This window comes from Notothenia rossii, assembly GCF_949606895.1.
Source record: "Notothenia rossii genome assembly, chromosome: 5".
NCBI classification, from domain to species: domain Eukaryota; kingdom Metazoa; phylum Chordata; class Actinopteri; order Perciformes; family Nototheniidae; genus Notothenia; species Notothenia rossii.
The window spans coordinates 14,171,499-14,187,914 of record NC_136903.1 but is presented as its reverse complement, the minus strand read 5'-3'; the positions used below and the strand labels follow the sequence as shown (position 1 = coordinate 14,187,914).

At 38.8% G+C, this 16,416-nt stretch overlaps 2 protein-coding genes across 3 annotated transcripts; one reads left to right on the top strand and one right to left on the bottom strand.

Moving 5' to 3' along the window:
• Positions 1–842: 842 nt before the first annotated feature.
• On the bottom strand, positions 843–9,673 carry LOC307040889 (ubiquitin-conjugating enzyme E2 Q2-like). Of its 2 annotated transcripts, none has more exons than XM_079684102.1 (13): positions 9,365–9,673; positions 6,561–6,665; positions 6,304–6,426; positions 6,154–6,210; positions 5,902–6,054; positions 4,777–4,861; positions 4,617–4,677; positions 4,443–4,533; positions 4,298–4,356; positions 4,035–4,083; positions 3,854–3,949; positions 3,058–3,124; positions 843–2,967 (listed from the first exon to the last, which is right to left on the bottom strand). In XM_079684102.1, exons 1-13 carry the CDS (start codon positions 9,521–9,523, stop codon positions 2,936–2,938), a joined length of 1,137 nt encoding a protein of 378 aa, XP_079540228.1. In that variant the 5' UTR covers positions 9,524–9,673; the 3' UTR covers positions 843–2,935. The 2 variants fall into 2 exon arrangements, with proteins under 2 accessions (XP_079540228.1, XP_079540229.1); XM_079684103.1 differs by having other exon boundaries at positions 5,902–6,051.
• A 3,286-nt stretch (positions 9,674–12,959) lies between these two features.
• LOC307040880 (UDP-glucuronosyltransferase 2C1-like) lies at positions 12,960–16,218 on the top strand. The gene is made up of 2 exons (XM_079684089.1): positions 12,960–13,097; positions 13,875–16,218. Exon 2 carries the CDS (start codon positions 13,902–13,904, stop codon positions 15,501–15,503), a length of 1,602 nt encoding a protein of 533 aa, XP_079540215.1. The 5' UTR covers positions 12,960–13,097; positions 13,875–13,901; the 3' UTR covers positions 15,504–16,218.
• The last annotated feature ends 198 nt before the right edge of the window (positions 16,219–16,416 follow it).

The window sequence follows — 16,416 nt, the reverse complement described above, 5'->3', positions numbered from 1 at the left end:
CTAAAAACCATTTACCACAAAACCTAAAACACATTTTGTATTTGATGAATTAAAGCAGGATGGAAGGGTGTTAAAAATAAAGGTTTCTTATACTCATCCATTCACCCACGTGTGAATGAATCATTGTTCCATGGGTTAAAATCAACTTCAGTGTGAGCTCCTCTGAACAGTGCGACTCCTATTCGTGATGAATACTGATGTGTTGTTTAGTCACATCAACAAGAACAACAACTCTTCTCAGTAGTTTAAATGTATTCAGTTCATTTATTTCAAACAAGCTGTGGATAGACATGACTTCTGCTTCACAACATCTAGGTGTCTATTGAACCAATGCTCCATAATGTTTTCAGGCGTGATGAATTTTAGCAAAGTACTTTACTTGAGTTAGTTGTTGCAGATTATTTTTCATAATTAAAAAGGATAAGCTTTTAAGACACAATGAAGGAATTTTAGCCTGGACATAAGTCCTAAAAGTCTTAAAAAAGTAAAAAATGAACTAAACGCAACAACCCCTCCTCGTCCTTGTCTCAATGAAGTGTTTGATACCATGTTGATTTGTTTGTTGAAAGGAAGGAATAAGGGTATAATGCCTTTTTATTTTCAAGTCACTCAACAGATTGAGTGTTTTCTTTTTTTTGTCAATGTCAATACCAAAGCTGAGTGAAAACCAAAGTTTTGATGTGAAGAGCGGCAAGACAGGAAACAACGCTTATACAAAAATCATTATGAGAGTTGTGTCAGGAGTAAATCATTTTATTCATTTATTAAAATACCAGCCCAATACATCTGCAATCAATTGAGTACAGTGAAAATAATACACAGGGACCCCAGTAAAACAGCAATAATCTTAAAATTCTTTATTCATAAACTTGATGCAAGTTTACAAATTACTGTACATGGTCAAAATGTCTTCAAATGGAAAAGGAAAAATAAAACCAAAGCGAGCCGACGGTGCCAGGCTTGATCAAGTTTTGTCCGTGCCAGAAAATGAATCGACAGCTGGGACAAAACTATCTTTTTAACACAGTCCAGTTAAAGAAGCGTGCAGGTCTATTTACCACGGCATGACCATCAAACTCCAGTCGTCTCTGAATCTCGACACAGGCCCTTCAGACGAGGTCGTAATGAGACCCGATGATCCCTCCCCTCAGCGATTTCAGACATGTAACAAAGATGTGTGCTTTCTTTCTTCCTGATTTGAAAATATTTAGCTCGCAATGCTTTTTGTTGTTATAATTGACCTCTCCAGGCACATTGTTGCCAGTTGTGCAAACATTTTTTATCAGGAATATGTAAAGATCACACACTGAAATCAAATCTATTTCAGTATTAGTTTAGGATTTAAAAAAAATAAGAACCAGATAGTAAAGTGTGTACTGATGAGCCATTACATGGGATGGTCATCATGCAACTGCAATCCTGTTAAAATGGCATCTTACTGCAAATGTCATTCATACATTGCTTTAATTAATAGAAACAAGCGGGACATATTATCGTTTACATTTCAACATCAGATGTGTGAGTAAGCCTTAATGTCAGCTGTACAGAGCAATAATTAAACCAAGAAAATAACTCAAACCATGTACAGATTCCCCTCTTAAGTATTGTTTGTTACCTGAGTTGCCATTAAAATATACTTTTGCAGACAGTGTTAACAAATAAACTGCAAAAGAGCAGACAGATTGATAGATACAGTGTGTGTCCTGTAGTATGGGGAACAGCAGTAGTGATGACGTACTGCGGTATATTGCATGGTTAAAGTTTCATACAGAGTTTCAGGTCAGTGACATATTATGGTACATAGTTGTGGAGAATGGTGGATTTTAAGCTGCTGACAGCAGAGAGGAGATGTAACAAGGAAGCAAATCTAACCTGGGCAGGGGGCAAACCTCTACAATCGATGCATGTCAGGAAGATGACACACAAGATGCTAAACTGGGCAGAATTATGAAGAAGAAAAAAAATCACATTCAAACACCCTTCATTTACACCCTCTGTGAAGCTATCCCTGTGTGATTCTGCTCAACAAAATGACTGTATTTCCAGCATCAAACCAACCACACGGACCAGAAGCCAGACCGAGGGTTGCAGGGTCATTGTGTTAAAAAAACAAATGAGGCAAAAAGAAAAGCTCTTTAGCTTCAGTATTAGATCTGTCAAAGGTTCATATCATCTTCTATTGGTAATATATCCTCTTCCAAAGGTATGCAAAGTGCAGACTTTTCATGTCCGCCTGCCTTGTTTTAAATCAACCACTGCTGGATTTGTTCACAGCTCATCTTAGTCGGACAACATTGCAGCATTTCATTCTGCTTTGTCAGACACTTAACATATTTGTGAAAGAGTTCAAATATACCAGGTTGCCTCAATTTAAGATAACAAATGAAATGTATTTATTGTCTAGGATGCTCAAATAATAAAAACAATCGCTGAATAATATTTCTAAAATGTTTGCAGTTAGGTACCAGTACACTTCCCAAAGAGAAGGGGAAGAAGTTGTGACCAATAAAAACAGGTGCAGTGAGGGGCCGCATCCAGAGCTTCAGTTTCAATCTCCTGTTAAAGTTCCCAGTTGAAGGAAGGCTAACTGACTGATGGTGAAGCCCATTTTGTCAAAGCAGCTAAAGTAAAAGCATTTCCCCTCATCTAAAGGGAGAAACGTTTAGTTTTTTAAAGACAAATGAGCATATTTAGAAAACAGGACTAGTGATACCCTAACATCCTCCTCACTCAAACAGAGAGGGGAGACGCGAGGTGATACCAGGATAAAGTCTTTACGGGAGCGAGGCGAAGGAATACATGTCAGATGAGCCAACGAGATGGTGTCCCCAGATGATATATCCCCAGTAGAGTCAGAGAGGGGGGGAAATATTCGGAAGAAAACAAGATACTTTGACCCAAAGACATGTTCCCAGTGCATAGCGGTCGTAGCTCCTTATCCATCCTCTTTAGGGGGTGTGTACCAGCCTGTGAAGACAGAGAGAGAAACCTCTTTGCAAATGGATCCAAACCACTGTGTGTCTACTGAGGCTCAGACATTTAGGAATATTTACTCACCATTCTTTTCATGTATCTGCACAAGGGACTTGTAGGACTGTTGTGCTCTGGCAAGATTGTACTGGTTCTGAAATAAACAAATAGTGTTCTGTAAGATTTACAGAAATTGTTCTCCATGCAGTAGGGAAAATGTAAATTGCCATCTTTCTTTCCCATCAGTCTTTCTCAGTTTGTTCTTACTAAAGACACACTTCTTCTCTCTGGCCTTCTAGTCAGAGCGGAGCACGACTCCTGACATTTCCCTGTGTTTTTTATATTTCTGTTGTAAATTATTGTCTTTTATTGTGATTGAAGTAATGTGTTTTTATTACATGTACAGCGCTTTGGCTCGACCAAACATCACTTTTAAATGTGCTATATAAAAAAGCTCCAATAGAAGAATACAATGGCAAGACGCAAACGTAACCTTTACTCCTCCCAAGTTTTCCTTTGTCAGAAAACCATCTGAAGGAACAACTCATTTATCTGAATGCAAGACACTTGAAATGAAGTGTAAATAGAACCTAGGATATAACTAGAGACACTTCTCTTGAATTCTCTACTGAAACCCAACTGCTTCATACAATAAGGCCTCTTAGGGCCCCAGTATGTTTCATAAGCATAGTTTAACCAATTATTGAAAAAGGTATTTATTTAACCCTCTCCCACTACTCTGTTGTCTAAGTTTTTCCATCAACTAATTGCCATGTGAAGTGTGGGCTACATCGCCTCTCTGACAGCAGTGTTTTTGCAATGTGTTGATTTTGGATATGGTCGGATGGTATGACACTGAGACCAGATTAATGACATCATTTACCTTATTGGCTCCAAACTGCACCCTGGCTTTTCCTTTAACCAGTGTGGCATTTATCTGCATGATGACAGATTCTATGGAATAGGCACTGCTCCAGCCCTGAAAACACACAGAAAATACACATTAACTGTGCTGTTAAAGGTGAGGGAAGACATGTCCTACAAGGCATCACACTTTAACAAACCTGTTTTGTGAGAAGCTCCATGCACAAGGCCCCTCCTCCAAGAACATAACTGAAATCGAGAACAAAAAGAAATTCAGTATGAAATATGAAGAACTTCACAGTCTTGTTACTTCAATCATGAAGCGACAATTTTGTATTTTAAGTGAAATCTTTCATACAGAAGTCAAAATCCACTGATAAAATTGTGCACAACAATTGTGGACAAACTGAGTGAATAGTGTCTTCAGAGGATTTTATATGAAAACTTGGCACTTCACACTCACCCTCCGGAGAGCACGGGTGAAATAACCCGTACAAAAGGGGGGTCAAAAGGAAAATTATCCTGAAAAAAACAAACAAAAAGCTTGATTCTACAGAAAATTATTTTATCAAATAAAACCATTGACTAATATTATTAGGAGGACTCACTTTATAAGAGAAATTGAGGAAAATGTAGTCCATCCCTTCCTTTTCTTTTAGGACCTGCAGGTCACTATGTAAAGGACTATCTGGGTCTACCCTGTAATAAAGAACAGGTTAAATATAACCGAAAACACTACACAATATAATAAATGTTAAAACAAACTGAATATGTGAACTTACGTCCTCAACTTGACATGCCAATCATAAAGGCTGTCGCCGAATAGCTCAACTGAATAAATACCTGTGAGAAACGTGACACAAACACAGAGCATTACTTCAATCTGCTGCTGACATACAAAAAAGTGACCTGTCACTGTGGGGAATGTGTCAATGCAGTCACCTGTCTTGTAACTCTGTGATCTGTAGATCTCCCTGAGTTCCTTCATTAGGCGGTCCGAGGCCTGCACGGAGCCAGACACTGCGCCCTGCAACACAAAGGTTAATCAGACAGATGGTCGGACACCTGGGGGAACAGGAAGAGGCTTCACCTCCACTGTAAGGCTGAGCAGGGGAACATCAGGGCTATCAGACAGCCCTGTACATTCATATCAATCAATAGCAGCACAAATTGAACGTTTTCTACACTTAACAGGACAACCAACTCTGAGTGATAAAAAGGTACTAGGCCTTTTTACCATAAGCCCACAAAAAAAAACATTTGATCATAAGCAGGCCCATGCAGTAATGATACAACTTATTTTAGGATATTTTACAAAATTACCTTTTTGAATCTGAATAAATTCAGCAATTGAATTCAGTTTAATTTAGGATAATCTCTCCTGCTACAGTGTGGTGTACTATTCCTATTTTAAGCAGGAATCTTTTGTCCTCTGCATTGTTGGACGATGTTGGGACCCAACTAAACTTTTTTTGCAGGACAGACTAGCTTTTCTTTCTGCTGGAGCCCTCTGCGGCAGCACTGTGTCAGCACTGAGAGGAACGATGAGTCGGCATTTAGGACGCAGCCCAACTGCTGAACTAAACATGGTGAAACTGACAGAAGGACTAATAGGAAAAAAGTATATTTTATGGCTATAGTATAATCCTATGATACTGTGAAACTATCCAGGAGAAGTGGTAATCAATTTTATTTTTCCGAAAGGTTCCTGGTTGACAAAATATTGAGATTTGCTCAACTCCAGCGCTAACAAATGTTTCATTGAAAGTTGTATCTCATCGTATAAAAACATTTGATAGAGAAAGCGTGAATTTGACCAACATTCAATATCTTATTCTTCTTATCCCATTTTCATATCTAATAAGATTGGTAAGGACTTGAAAGGATTTAGATTCACTACTGGATTAAGTTTTAATGAAACACTTTCCAGGAGACTCCAATGTCTTTGTGATGAGTGATTCGGAAGTGGCTGCCAAAAATTAGCATCCAAAATAAGATATATAGGGAAAAGCTCCTCTACTCAGTTAAAGTCACCAAAACGTAATGAGAACCTGAATGAGAACTTACATTCAAGTGATCCTGTCTCTGGTTTTTACGGATCTTCTCCAAGACGGCCAGATTTTCTTTTTCTATCCCGTCATCTTCTGACTTCTTTCCATCAACTGGCTCCTCTTCCTTCATGTCGTAATGGTCCAGGTCTTGGTCCAGGTCAATGTCCTGCTGGAAGCGTATCAATTATATTCAGAAATATGGAACGAAATGGACAAGTAAGCTATAATACCATGAATGTACTAAGTTGTCATTAATACACATAGATACCTCTCCCATTTCTTCCTCCTCTTCCTCTTCAGAGGTCACCTCATCTGACGGCCCATGCTGCAATGTGGTAAAACATTGTGAGTTGACATGCAGTGACTTTTCAAACGCAACAAAGAGACATTGAATTGAAATATTGCTTTACGTGATTACCTTTCGCTCTTGGGTAATGGGGCCAGCAGGCAGAGGCTGGTCGAGCATTTCTACATCTGGATGCTGTGGCAGGTTGTACAGCCGACAGAGATCACAGATGAGGCGCTTCAACTGCTGAAGGAGCTGCGGGAACAATGAGCAAGATAAGATCATTCAATCAAATCATTGAAGACAAAGTGCAATTGAACAATACTATAAAGGTTGCAGTGTTATAGCAGTAAACAAACATAAAGCTGGATCCACATCCTCAATCTTACCAATGTGCTTCCTTTTCTCACATCCTCTAATCGCTCCAACACTTCAGCCAGACTGGGATCATCAGAGTCAACAAACCATATTGGTGCCGTTGAGGGGTAGGATTCCTGCAACAGAAGGATATGAAAATGAAGCAGGTCATGCTTGGATGATAATGGCTACAGATTGTATGTTAGGGTTGTACCAAATGTCTTTTTTTTTTATTCAAAGTTTCTAAAGAGGATGTTAAATGGAGCGAACCGCTTCAACAAGTGTATTTTGGTTTATTCACAGCATTCATTTTGTTATTCTACAGTATTGTTGTTTTATAGTTATTTGTTAATGTATTTAACCCAATTTGTGTTCTTTGAAAATGAAAAGGATATTGCATTGTGTTTGTTACTTTCGTTGCAGGTGTATGTCTTCAGTGTAATTTGGCTTGGCTTCCTATTTTGAAGGAGTGTTAGCGCTGTTGACAGGAAGTTGTTGTTTGCTATGGAAACAACGTGACGGAGATTAACGGAGAAAAGTCATATCTACATATAAAGACGGAGAAAGTAAACGATAAAGTGTATGGTTAAGTGTTAGCACCCCCCGAAGAGGTACAAGCTCTTACGTTGATATTGGAGATTTCAATAAATTCTATTCTATTCTAAAAACCGAATAACGAAATTGAAAGCCGAATAGTACTCCAACGAACGAATATTCGGGTACAGTCCTAGAAAAGTGTAACATTACTTTTAAGTCATGGCCCAAGAAACAACCCTGTCACATTCTGAATGACCATATACCCGTATATTTGCACATATTTATACAGCAAGGGTGATGATTAGATATTAAGTAACAGATGGGTATGACTCAGGGAGTGTATCATGTAATATAATGGGGTGATGCCAAAGATTCCTGGCTTTACGACTTAACAGACAGATATCATTGGACAAATCAAGCCTTAGAGTACTGTGCATTAGGAGTATGGGTCTATAAATCGCCAGTCAGGATATATCGGAGCTTTCAGAACAATTGTTTGCATATTTATGACTTGAATGTTTAAGTGAATGCTATTCAACACTTAAGCGAACTCTGGAGATTTAGCAATTAGTAAGCCAAATTCAAAAGGAGACACTCGCATATAATCTTGTCCAATACAACCTGTTCAAATAACGAAGGCAGTGGTTTTCAATGCAACTCCCAGATATTAAAATCCCTGCATGTTTCCCATCTCATGCTCTTCTTATAACAGATACAGGTGTGTCCTACCAATAAAGAGCAGGTGATCACACATGATCCAGCTAATCAGATGCGTTAAATGTGCATATTCTAGATTCAGATTTTGATGCTGAATGCACTCTTGAGTTTCTGAGATCGAGCCGATGCAAAGAGGGTGAATGCATTTGAGTCTCGACATGACATGGCTATTAAAAAAAATCTAACAAGCCATGCCTGTGTCACCCAGAATCAAGCAAAAGTGCAAGTGCGTGTGAGAGGAGGATGTGGTCGGGTGCTGTTCGTAAGAGATCTGCATCACCGGAACAATACAAATACAGGTGCCATGACAAGAGTGAGATGTTTGTGATATCGCCTAGTATATTTTCAGATTATTTACATTGCTCATAATGTATAAAAGGAATTTGTATTGAACATTTATAAAAAATACCAGAACTATTTTGTTATCTAAGGTTGACAAAATATGGTTTCAGCCAACCTCACACGTTTAGTTGGTAACAGTATAATTCAGACTCCTTCATATCTACATTTAATCTTTTGCTAAATAATTTGGTGTCCTGATAAAAGACAGTAATGTTACAGTTTTATTATAAATTCGCCACAGGGATCCCTCTATTTACTGAAAAGGGAGTTCACTAAACCCCTGTATTTAAGATAAAATATATATTAACATTACAATCAGTGGTATTGATGTTCAGATAAATAAGACATGCCTTATTGATCCCAATTCGGGAATATGTTTCGTCACAGAAGCATGTAGATAAGCCTATCAAACTCAAAGAATGTAGGCATTGAATTTCTTTTACATTTGAGTTAGCAGAATAATTAGTTTTAAATTCAAATAAAATCCTCAAGGGACCACCTGAAAACCAAATATACAATCTTTCCTTTGATATATACACATATATTTATTTTTAAATAAATGTTTTTATTGATTAAAGCTTTGGGACAGTGTCCAAACTTTCCTTTTAAAAGAACATATGGTTAAAATTGGTTTAGGATTACCCTATCTTTGTCCCGCATGTCATTGTTTTTATTGTCTTTTCGCTCCTACTCTATCTTTGTTCATTTGTATTATTTGTATTTGATATTTATCTTGTATTTTTACTATTTTCATGTAATTGTATTTATCTTTTAGCACGGTCATTCATGTTTGTTGAGCTGTAAAGCCCAATGAGATATACGTGTTTTTGTAATATTGGGCTATACGAATAATCTTTATTCGATGTGTAAAAGTCTAAGTAAGACTTAGCTAAATGCCGTGAAATGTAACGAAATACAGTTCGGTAGTTATAAAGTTAATGGCCGTAGTGGCTAGCAGTAACGCAGTTAATTTGGCTAACGAGTCAACGACACAAGCTAGCACTACTTCCAGTGAGCAGCTAGCATTAAGCTACCGCAGCGTCGTTACTATACGATGTTTGCTCGTTCACTCTTTCAAAGTGAATTAAACACTGGGTGCTGTGTTATGTTTATCTTTTACCAACGAGACGACTAAAATCTTGGCGCCGCAATAAACTAAAACACTTGAATCGTAGTTAGTAAACACGGATCGCTCCCTGGTTTCAGTCGGTAGTGGCTGGTTATCTTGGCCTGGACTCACCGTGATGTTGCAGTGGATGATCAGCAGCTTCTCTCCGGTAACGTTGAATTGGCAACTGAGTTCATCGGGTTTCCAGTCTATTATTCTAAATCGTTCGTGGTTTGGGTCAAAAATGGACTCCAAAAACTTCAATTCGGCCTTCAGACCCGACACCGACATCTTCTACTCATCTCAAACCACCAGGCCGCTGGCAGAGGGGGAAGTCTGGGCGGAATGTGACCGCGCAGTTGAGTCAGTTCTACGGATCTCGCACATTAGCGTGAGAACAACAACAAAGGGCTGGAGGGTGAGGGCTATGGTGCACACTGTCACCGGTTTCTGGCAGTTATGACCCTGCACGACCTCCATTTACTCTATCTCTTTATTATATTGTGTTTTAAAGTGTAATTTTTTTAATATTATATAACATTATTTAATTTGGCAGTAGTGCTCACGACCAGCAGGAGCCTAGAAACACAAGATCCAAACATTCTCAAATGATATTTAATACAAATTAAATATATAATAGGCTATACAAGCAAATAAAAGCTTGGGAATTAATACAAAAAGGTTAGCAACAAAGGAGCCCCAAAACTAGAAAGATACTACTACTACTACTAATAATAATGATAATAATAATACCTCTATTTGTATAGCACACCGGTTTCTGACAGTTATGACACTGCACAAATACAATTTAATATGATGTTTTATTGTTTTAAACTGTCATTTTGTTTATATTACATAACATGATTTTATTTGGCTGATAACCTACAGGAGCCTCCAAAAAAACCTTTTCACTTTATACTTAATACAAATGCAATATATAATAGGCTATACAAGCAAACAAAAGCATTGAAGTTTAAAAAAAGCAAGTCTGGGACACTAACATAGGAGTCCAAATACTATAATTAAAGTAATTCTAATAATAATGATAATAACAATATCTTTATTTGTATAGTACTTTTCTCTCGATAGAGGTCTACTTTAAAGAATCCACAATAAAATATACAAAATAAGTTAGCAAACCAACAACTGTTTGTCAATTGCCTATCCTACATCAGAATCAGAAACGGGTTTATTGCCAGGGAGGTTCCCACATACGAGGAATTTGACTCGATTTCATGGTGCATACAAAAAATATAAAACAAAATCTCCATATAAAACAAAAAATCTAATATAAAACAAAAAATCTTTAAGGACACTGTAATAAAATATAGTTAGATAACAATAAAATAAAGCAGTAATTTACAGTGAAATAGAATGCTGTGAATTATAAAATATTAAATAAGAAATATGTGCAGTAAGCACTATTTGAACATTGTGTGCATTAATGTAATGCATATAGAGTCTACGTTGTGGCAGAGGTAAAGTGTTAGTGGGGGGGCCGGGCCTTGTTTAAGAGGCCAGTAGCGGAGGGGAAGAAACTGTTCAGATGGCGAGAGGTTTTGGTCCTGATGGAGCGCAGCCTCCTGCCAGAGGGGAGGGGGGTGAACAGTTTGTGTCCAGGGTGGGAGGGGTCGGCCACTATCTTCCCTGCCCGCCTCAGGGTCCTGGAGGCGTGCAGGTCGTGGAGGGATGGCAGATTACAGCCGATCACCTTCTCTGCAGAGCGGATGACCCGCTGCAGCCTGCCCTTTTCCTTGGCTGTGGCGTACAAGATGGTGATGGAGGAGGTGAGGATGGACTCGATGATGGAGGTATAGAAGTTCACCATCATTGTCTTTGGCAGGTTGAATTTCTTCAGCTGCCTCAGGAAGAACATCCTCTGCTGTGCTTTTTGGATGAGGGAGCAGATGTTCTGCTCCCATTTGAGGTCCTGGGCGATGATGGTGCCCAGGAAGCGGAAAGACTCCACAGCAGTTACTGGGGAGTCACACAGAGTGATGGGGGCGGGTGGGGCTGCGTTCTTCCTGAAGTCCACAACCATCTCCACTGTCTTGAGAGCGTTGAGCTCCAGGTGGTTGTCCCTACACCAGGTCACCAGATGGTCCATCTCCCACCTGTAGGCAGACTCGTCCCCACCAGAGATGAGTCCGATGAGGGTGGTGTCCTCTGCGAACTTCAGGAGCTTGACAGACTGGTGACTGGAGGTGCAGCTGTTGGTGTACAGGGAGAAGAGCAGAGGGGAAAGAACGCAGCCTTGAGGGGAACCGGTGCTGATGGTCCGGGGTCAGAGACGTGTTTCCCCAGCCTCACGTGCTGCTTCCTGTCAGACAGGAAGTCTGTGATCCACTTGCAGGTGGAGTCGGGCACGTGCAGCTGGGAGAGCTTGTCCTGCAGTAGAGCCGGGATGATGGTGTTGAAGGCAGAGCTGAAGTCCACAAACAGGATCCTGGCATAGGTTCCTGCTGTGTCCAGGTGCTGGAGGAGAAAGTGAGGGGCCATGTTGACAGCGTCGTCCACAGCCCTGTTGGCTCTGTAGGCGAACTGCAGGGGGTCCAGGAGGGGGTCTGTGTTGGATATTATGTGGGAGAGGACAAGGCGCTCAAAGGACTTCATAACCACAGAGGTCAGGGTGACGGGTCTGTAGTCAATTAATCTTGTGATCCTTGTTTTCTTGGGAACCGGGATGATGGTGGAGGTTTTGAAGCATGCTGGAACGTGGCATGTCTCCAGTGAGGTGTTGGAGATGTCTGTAAACACTGGTGACAGCTGATCAGCACAGAACTTCAGGGTGGAGGGGGAGACATGAAAAAAAATCATCAATAAAATCCCAATTTATCTTTATTTTGTATGCAGATGCTGATTCTATAAACATGATAATCCTAAAATGAAGGGGCCTTAAGGCTAATGGTGACTGCACCCAACGTTCCTGCAATAGTGTACAGTTTGTTTGTCAATTATTTACAGTAGGTTGTGGTTTTTCAACCTTGGGTTCATTACCACAAGGTTAGTAACCCTGAACATATTAAATATGAAGGGTCATGAATTGATTAACATGACAATAAAGTACTAAATAATATTTTGCTTATGCTTTCTAGTCTTTATTTTTGAGTTGGGTTAATGTATAATTGTACATCTTCAAGTCTTTGAAAAGTAGTCGGGAGGGAAAAATCTCTCCTTTTTCTGGCCATCGAATGTACCTTCATGCAACCTGTAACAAGGGGTAGAAAGTAACTTAGTCTTATGGCGATGAAGGCAAAAAAGTTGGTAAACACTAGATGAGAGTATCATGTGAAAGCATAATGCTAAATATATAAAGTTTTCCATGAAAAAATTAAATAGTAACTTATATAATCAACAACCTTTATATCGCAGTGTTTCTTTACTTGTGTATTGTGTATTATTGAATATTTGACAATGCATGGCATGTATATGTGACATGTATTTATTAATCAAACTTCAAATATGGTTAAATGGCAGAATGCTTTCTAGGACATTTTTTGTTTAAGAACATGGGGGCAGCATCTGTGAAAAAATGGTCTGCCCTGTTCATGTAAAAACAAAATGAGTAATTTGAAGTTAAATACAATGACTTGACACTAGATGGCACAGCAGATACAGGTTGAACCCGTGTTCTTGCACGACTCTATGCACACTAAACAACAGGGCAATTATCGGCAGCAGAAACACACCTTCTTATATAACCTCACCGTTACATAGCATGTGACTACATGCCAGTCAGTCATAACTTTGAAAGACTGGACGTGCAGTCATAACCAATCTTACCATCACCATCTTATTGAACAACTAATACAGTTGAACTGACATTTTCGAAGTTGGATTGTCTTTACTGTTGCTGTTGATTTTGGTAAGTGTTAAAATAAATCTCTTTTATGCAGTAAAAACAGCCATGGAATGAGTGCTTCGTGGAAACGTGGTCTGTGCATGTCCTAGTAATGTACTGCATGTGTAAAGTTTAACAGAAAGTCATGCTGCTAAACAGCTGCTATCAACTTTTGTTTTAAAATATTTTGTATTAGCCTCAAACTGGTATTTAATTGAGACAATTGGGAGTGAAAACATTTCCCTATAAGAGAATGTATCGAGGGGAAAAAAACTATTAGTTTAAGACAAAAATCTGATAAAAGCATTTGGACATTGAAAAGCATCCATGCTTACAAATACTACATTGAGGTTAAAGTTAAAGTCTAACACACTAACTATAGTGTAACTATGTTATTTTGGAGTTTAAACATGTTGTTGACTGTAAAACTTAGACCACAGCAATAGGAATGGAACCTGATAAACAGTTGCTGGTAAACAGTTACTGCTATCAACCATGCTATCAACTTGTGTTTTAAAATATTTTTGTATTAATGCCTCAAACTGGTATTTAATTGAGACAATTGAGAGTGAAAACATTTCCCTCTAAAATGTAACAGAGAATAAGTTTAAAGTCAAATTTCAGACCTTGAAATTGTACTAAATTGTAGTTCCATAGTACTTGAGTAATCTAGGCTACTTAAGTACTTTAGTAATTTACTTATTTTATGCTTCTGCTTTTCATATTGGTATGAATGTCAACACAAAATATGTTATATTGATGTATAGATGTCTATTGACTGGTTTTTGTGCCCTTTTATAGGTCTCAGTGGGACGTCTCGTCAGTAGGATGTTGCCTCACTCGTCTCTATTCACTTTTGCTCTTCTATTGATTCAACTATCCAGTGCATCTGGGGGTAAAATCCTGGTGTTCCCATTGGATGGAAGCCATTGGGTAAACATGAAAGTACTCGTAGAGGAACTACATGCCAAAGGCCACGAGGTCACTGTGGTTCGGGCGTCCGATAGCTGGTACATCACTGAAAACTCTCCTCTCTACACCAGTGTCACTGTTCCCAGCACTGGTGGATTTAATCAAAAACACTTTGAAGCCTTTTTTGTTCGACACCTTGAAATGCGGTTTAAGGGTAGGCATGCATCTTCGTGGTATAAAGCCTGGAATCGTATTAGGATGGAGCGGCAGTCTGTGGATCAGTTTTCTCAGCTTCATAAGGGGTTGAGTGAAATGGCTGATAAGATGTTTGGGGATAAAAACTTGATGCAGTCCTTCAAGGAAACCAAATTTGATTTGGTTTTGACAGACCCAGGCATCGGTGGAGGAACAATGCTTGGGCGTTGGCTTCAACTTCCTCTTGTTTTTAACGTCAGATGGACCATTCAAGGAGAAGCACATCTCCTTATTGCCCCTTCACCTTTGTCTTACGTTCCTTTCACTGCAACAGAGCTAACAGATAAGATGAGCTTCCCTCAAAGAATTAAGAATATGCTAAGTTATATTTTTGGAATGTACACCATGTCACAAGTCACAGAACCTCATTACAAACCATTAGTTGAGAAGTATTTTGGCCCTGATGTGGATTACTCAACATTTTTCCTGGATGCAGACATATGGCTTATGAGGAATGATTTTGTCTTTGATTTTCCACGTCCAACAATGCCAAATGTAGTATACATGGCTGGATTTCAGTGCAAGACCCCAAAACCGCTCCCTGTAGACCTGGAGGACTTTGTCCAGAGCTCTGGAGAACATGGGGTCATTATGATGACCTTAGGAACCTTGCTCTCAAATCTTCCTCAAGATGTCGCTGAGGAGATTGCTGCGGCCTTTGCCCAGCTGCCTCAAAAGGTTATATGGCGGTATATGGGACAAAGGCCTGCTAATCTCGGTAACAACACATTAATGGTCGACTGGATGCCACAGAATGACATTTTAGGACATCCCAAAACTAGAGTCTTTGTGACCCACGGAGGCACTAACAGCGTTCAGGAGGCGATTTACCACGGAGTATCTGTAGTTGGACTTCCCTTAAGCTTTGATCAGCCTGATAACCTCAACCGACTCAGAGCAAAGGGGGGAGCTGTGATTATGGATATCGCCGAACTTGACAGACACAACTTTGCAGATGCTCTAAAGACAACTATTTACGATCCCTCTTACAGGGAGAACATGCAGAGGCTGTCAAGGCTGCATAGAGATCAGCCCGTGAAACCACTGGACCTGGCAGTGTTTTGGATAGAGTACGTCATCAGGCATAAAGGGGCCCGTCATCTGCAAACACACTCGTACAAAATGTCCTGGTTTGTTTACAACTCTATTGATGTTATGGCTGCTTTGTTGGCAGTTGTTTTACTTGTAGCTTTCAGCTGCATTGGAATTGTAAGGTTACTATGGAGAATTATTTTTGTTGGGAGAAAAATTAAACCTGAATGATGCAAAAATAAAATGTTTGTTTTGTTTGTTTGTCAAAACCAACCAAACATTAGAACATTTTTTTATTTAAACATTTTAAATGAATAAAAGTCTGTCAACGTGAGGATCCTAACCCCAATGAGCAGTATTTTACCTATAAAAAGCCTAGAATGAAGATTGAATGTGTGTTGTAGCAAATATTCAAGTGTGATCAGTCATTGTTTGCAGGTCTGATTTATTGCACATCATGATGGTCTCATAAAACAATTACATTTGATAGTGTTCGGCAGTGGTTAAAAATGCTTTTGGACTGCAACCTTTTACTACCCCATTTTGATTAAATATGTTTTTGGACTCACTAAATGTTATCACCAAGTGCAAGTGTTGTGGTATGAAAAAATAATCATAATGCCTTTTTAAAATATAACTGACAGAAAGTGCAACTATCAGCCTAACTTCAATGTCACTTCATTTATAATGTATCCGGGTGTGGATATTAATCCAAACATTATCTGAATATGATAATTAAGTATTTTTAAAATGTCAATGTTTATTTATACAAACGGGGGGTTTGTATAAATAAACATTGATTGATTGATGTCAATTGCTGGTGAGAACAAAATAAGATATTTGAAAACATTTTTTCAGTTATTAAAGACAACTCAATATTTGTAACTTAACAGATGTTTTTTATATATATGATACAATAAATGCATGCATGACAATTAGCTTTGCACCTCTTTTTCAATTGTTGGAGTTAACTTCTGTGACCTTTTTTAACTTCACATCATAACTGTCCTCAAACTGATTCTATACCTTATAATATGATATTATCCAAATCCCTATGAGATAATGTATCAAGGGGAAAAAAAAATATTAGTTTAAGACAAAAATCTGATAAAAGCATTTGGACATTGAAAAGCATCCATGCTTA

Coding starts and splice junctions, on each gene's coding strand:
- LOC307040889 (XM_079684102.1), bottom strand. CDS start 9,523: ATGTCGGTGTCGGGTCTGAAGGCCGAATTGAAGTTTTTGGAGTCCATT. Junction 4,678..4,776: donor ATCACAGAGTTACAAGACAG/GTGACTGCATTG, acceptor CGTTTCTCACAG/GTATTTATTCAGTTGAGCTA. Junction 4,357..4,442: donor TCCTCAATTTCTCTTATAAA/GTGAGTCCTCCT, acceptor TGTTTTTTTCAG/GATAATTTTCCTTTTGACCC.
- LOC307040880 (XM_079684089.1), top strand. CDS start 13,902: ATGTTGCCTCACTCGTCTCTATTCACTTTTGCTCTTCTATTGATTCAA.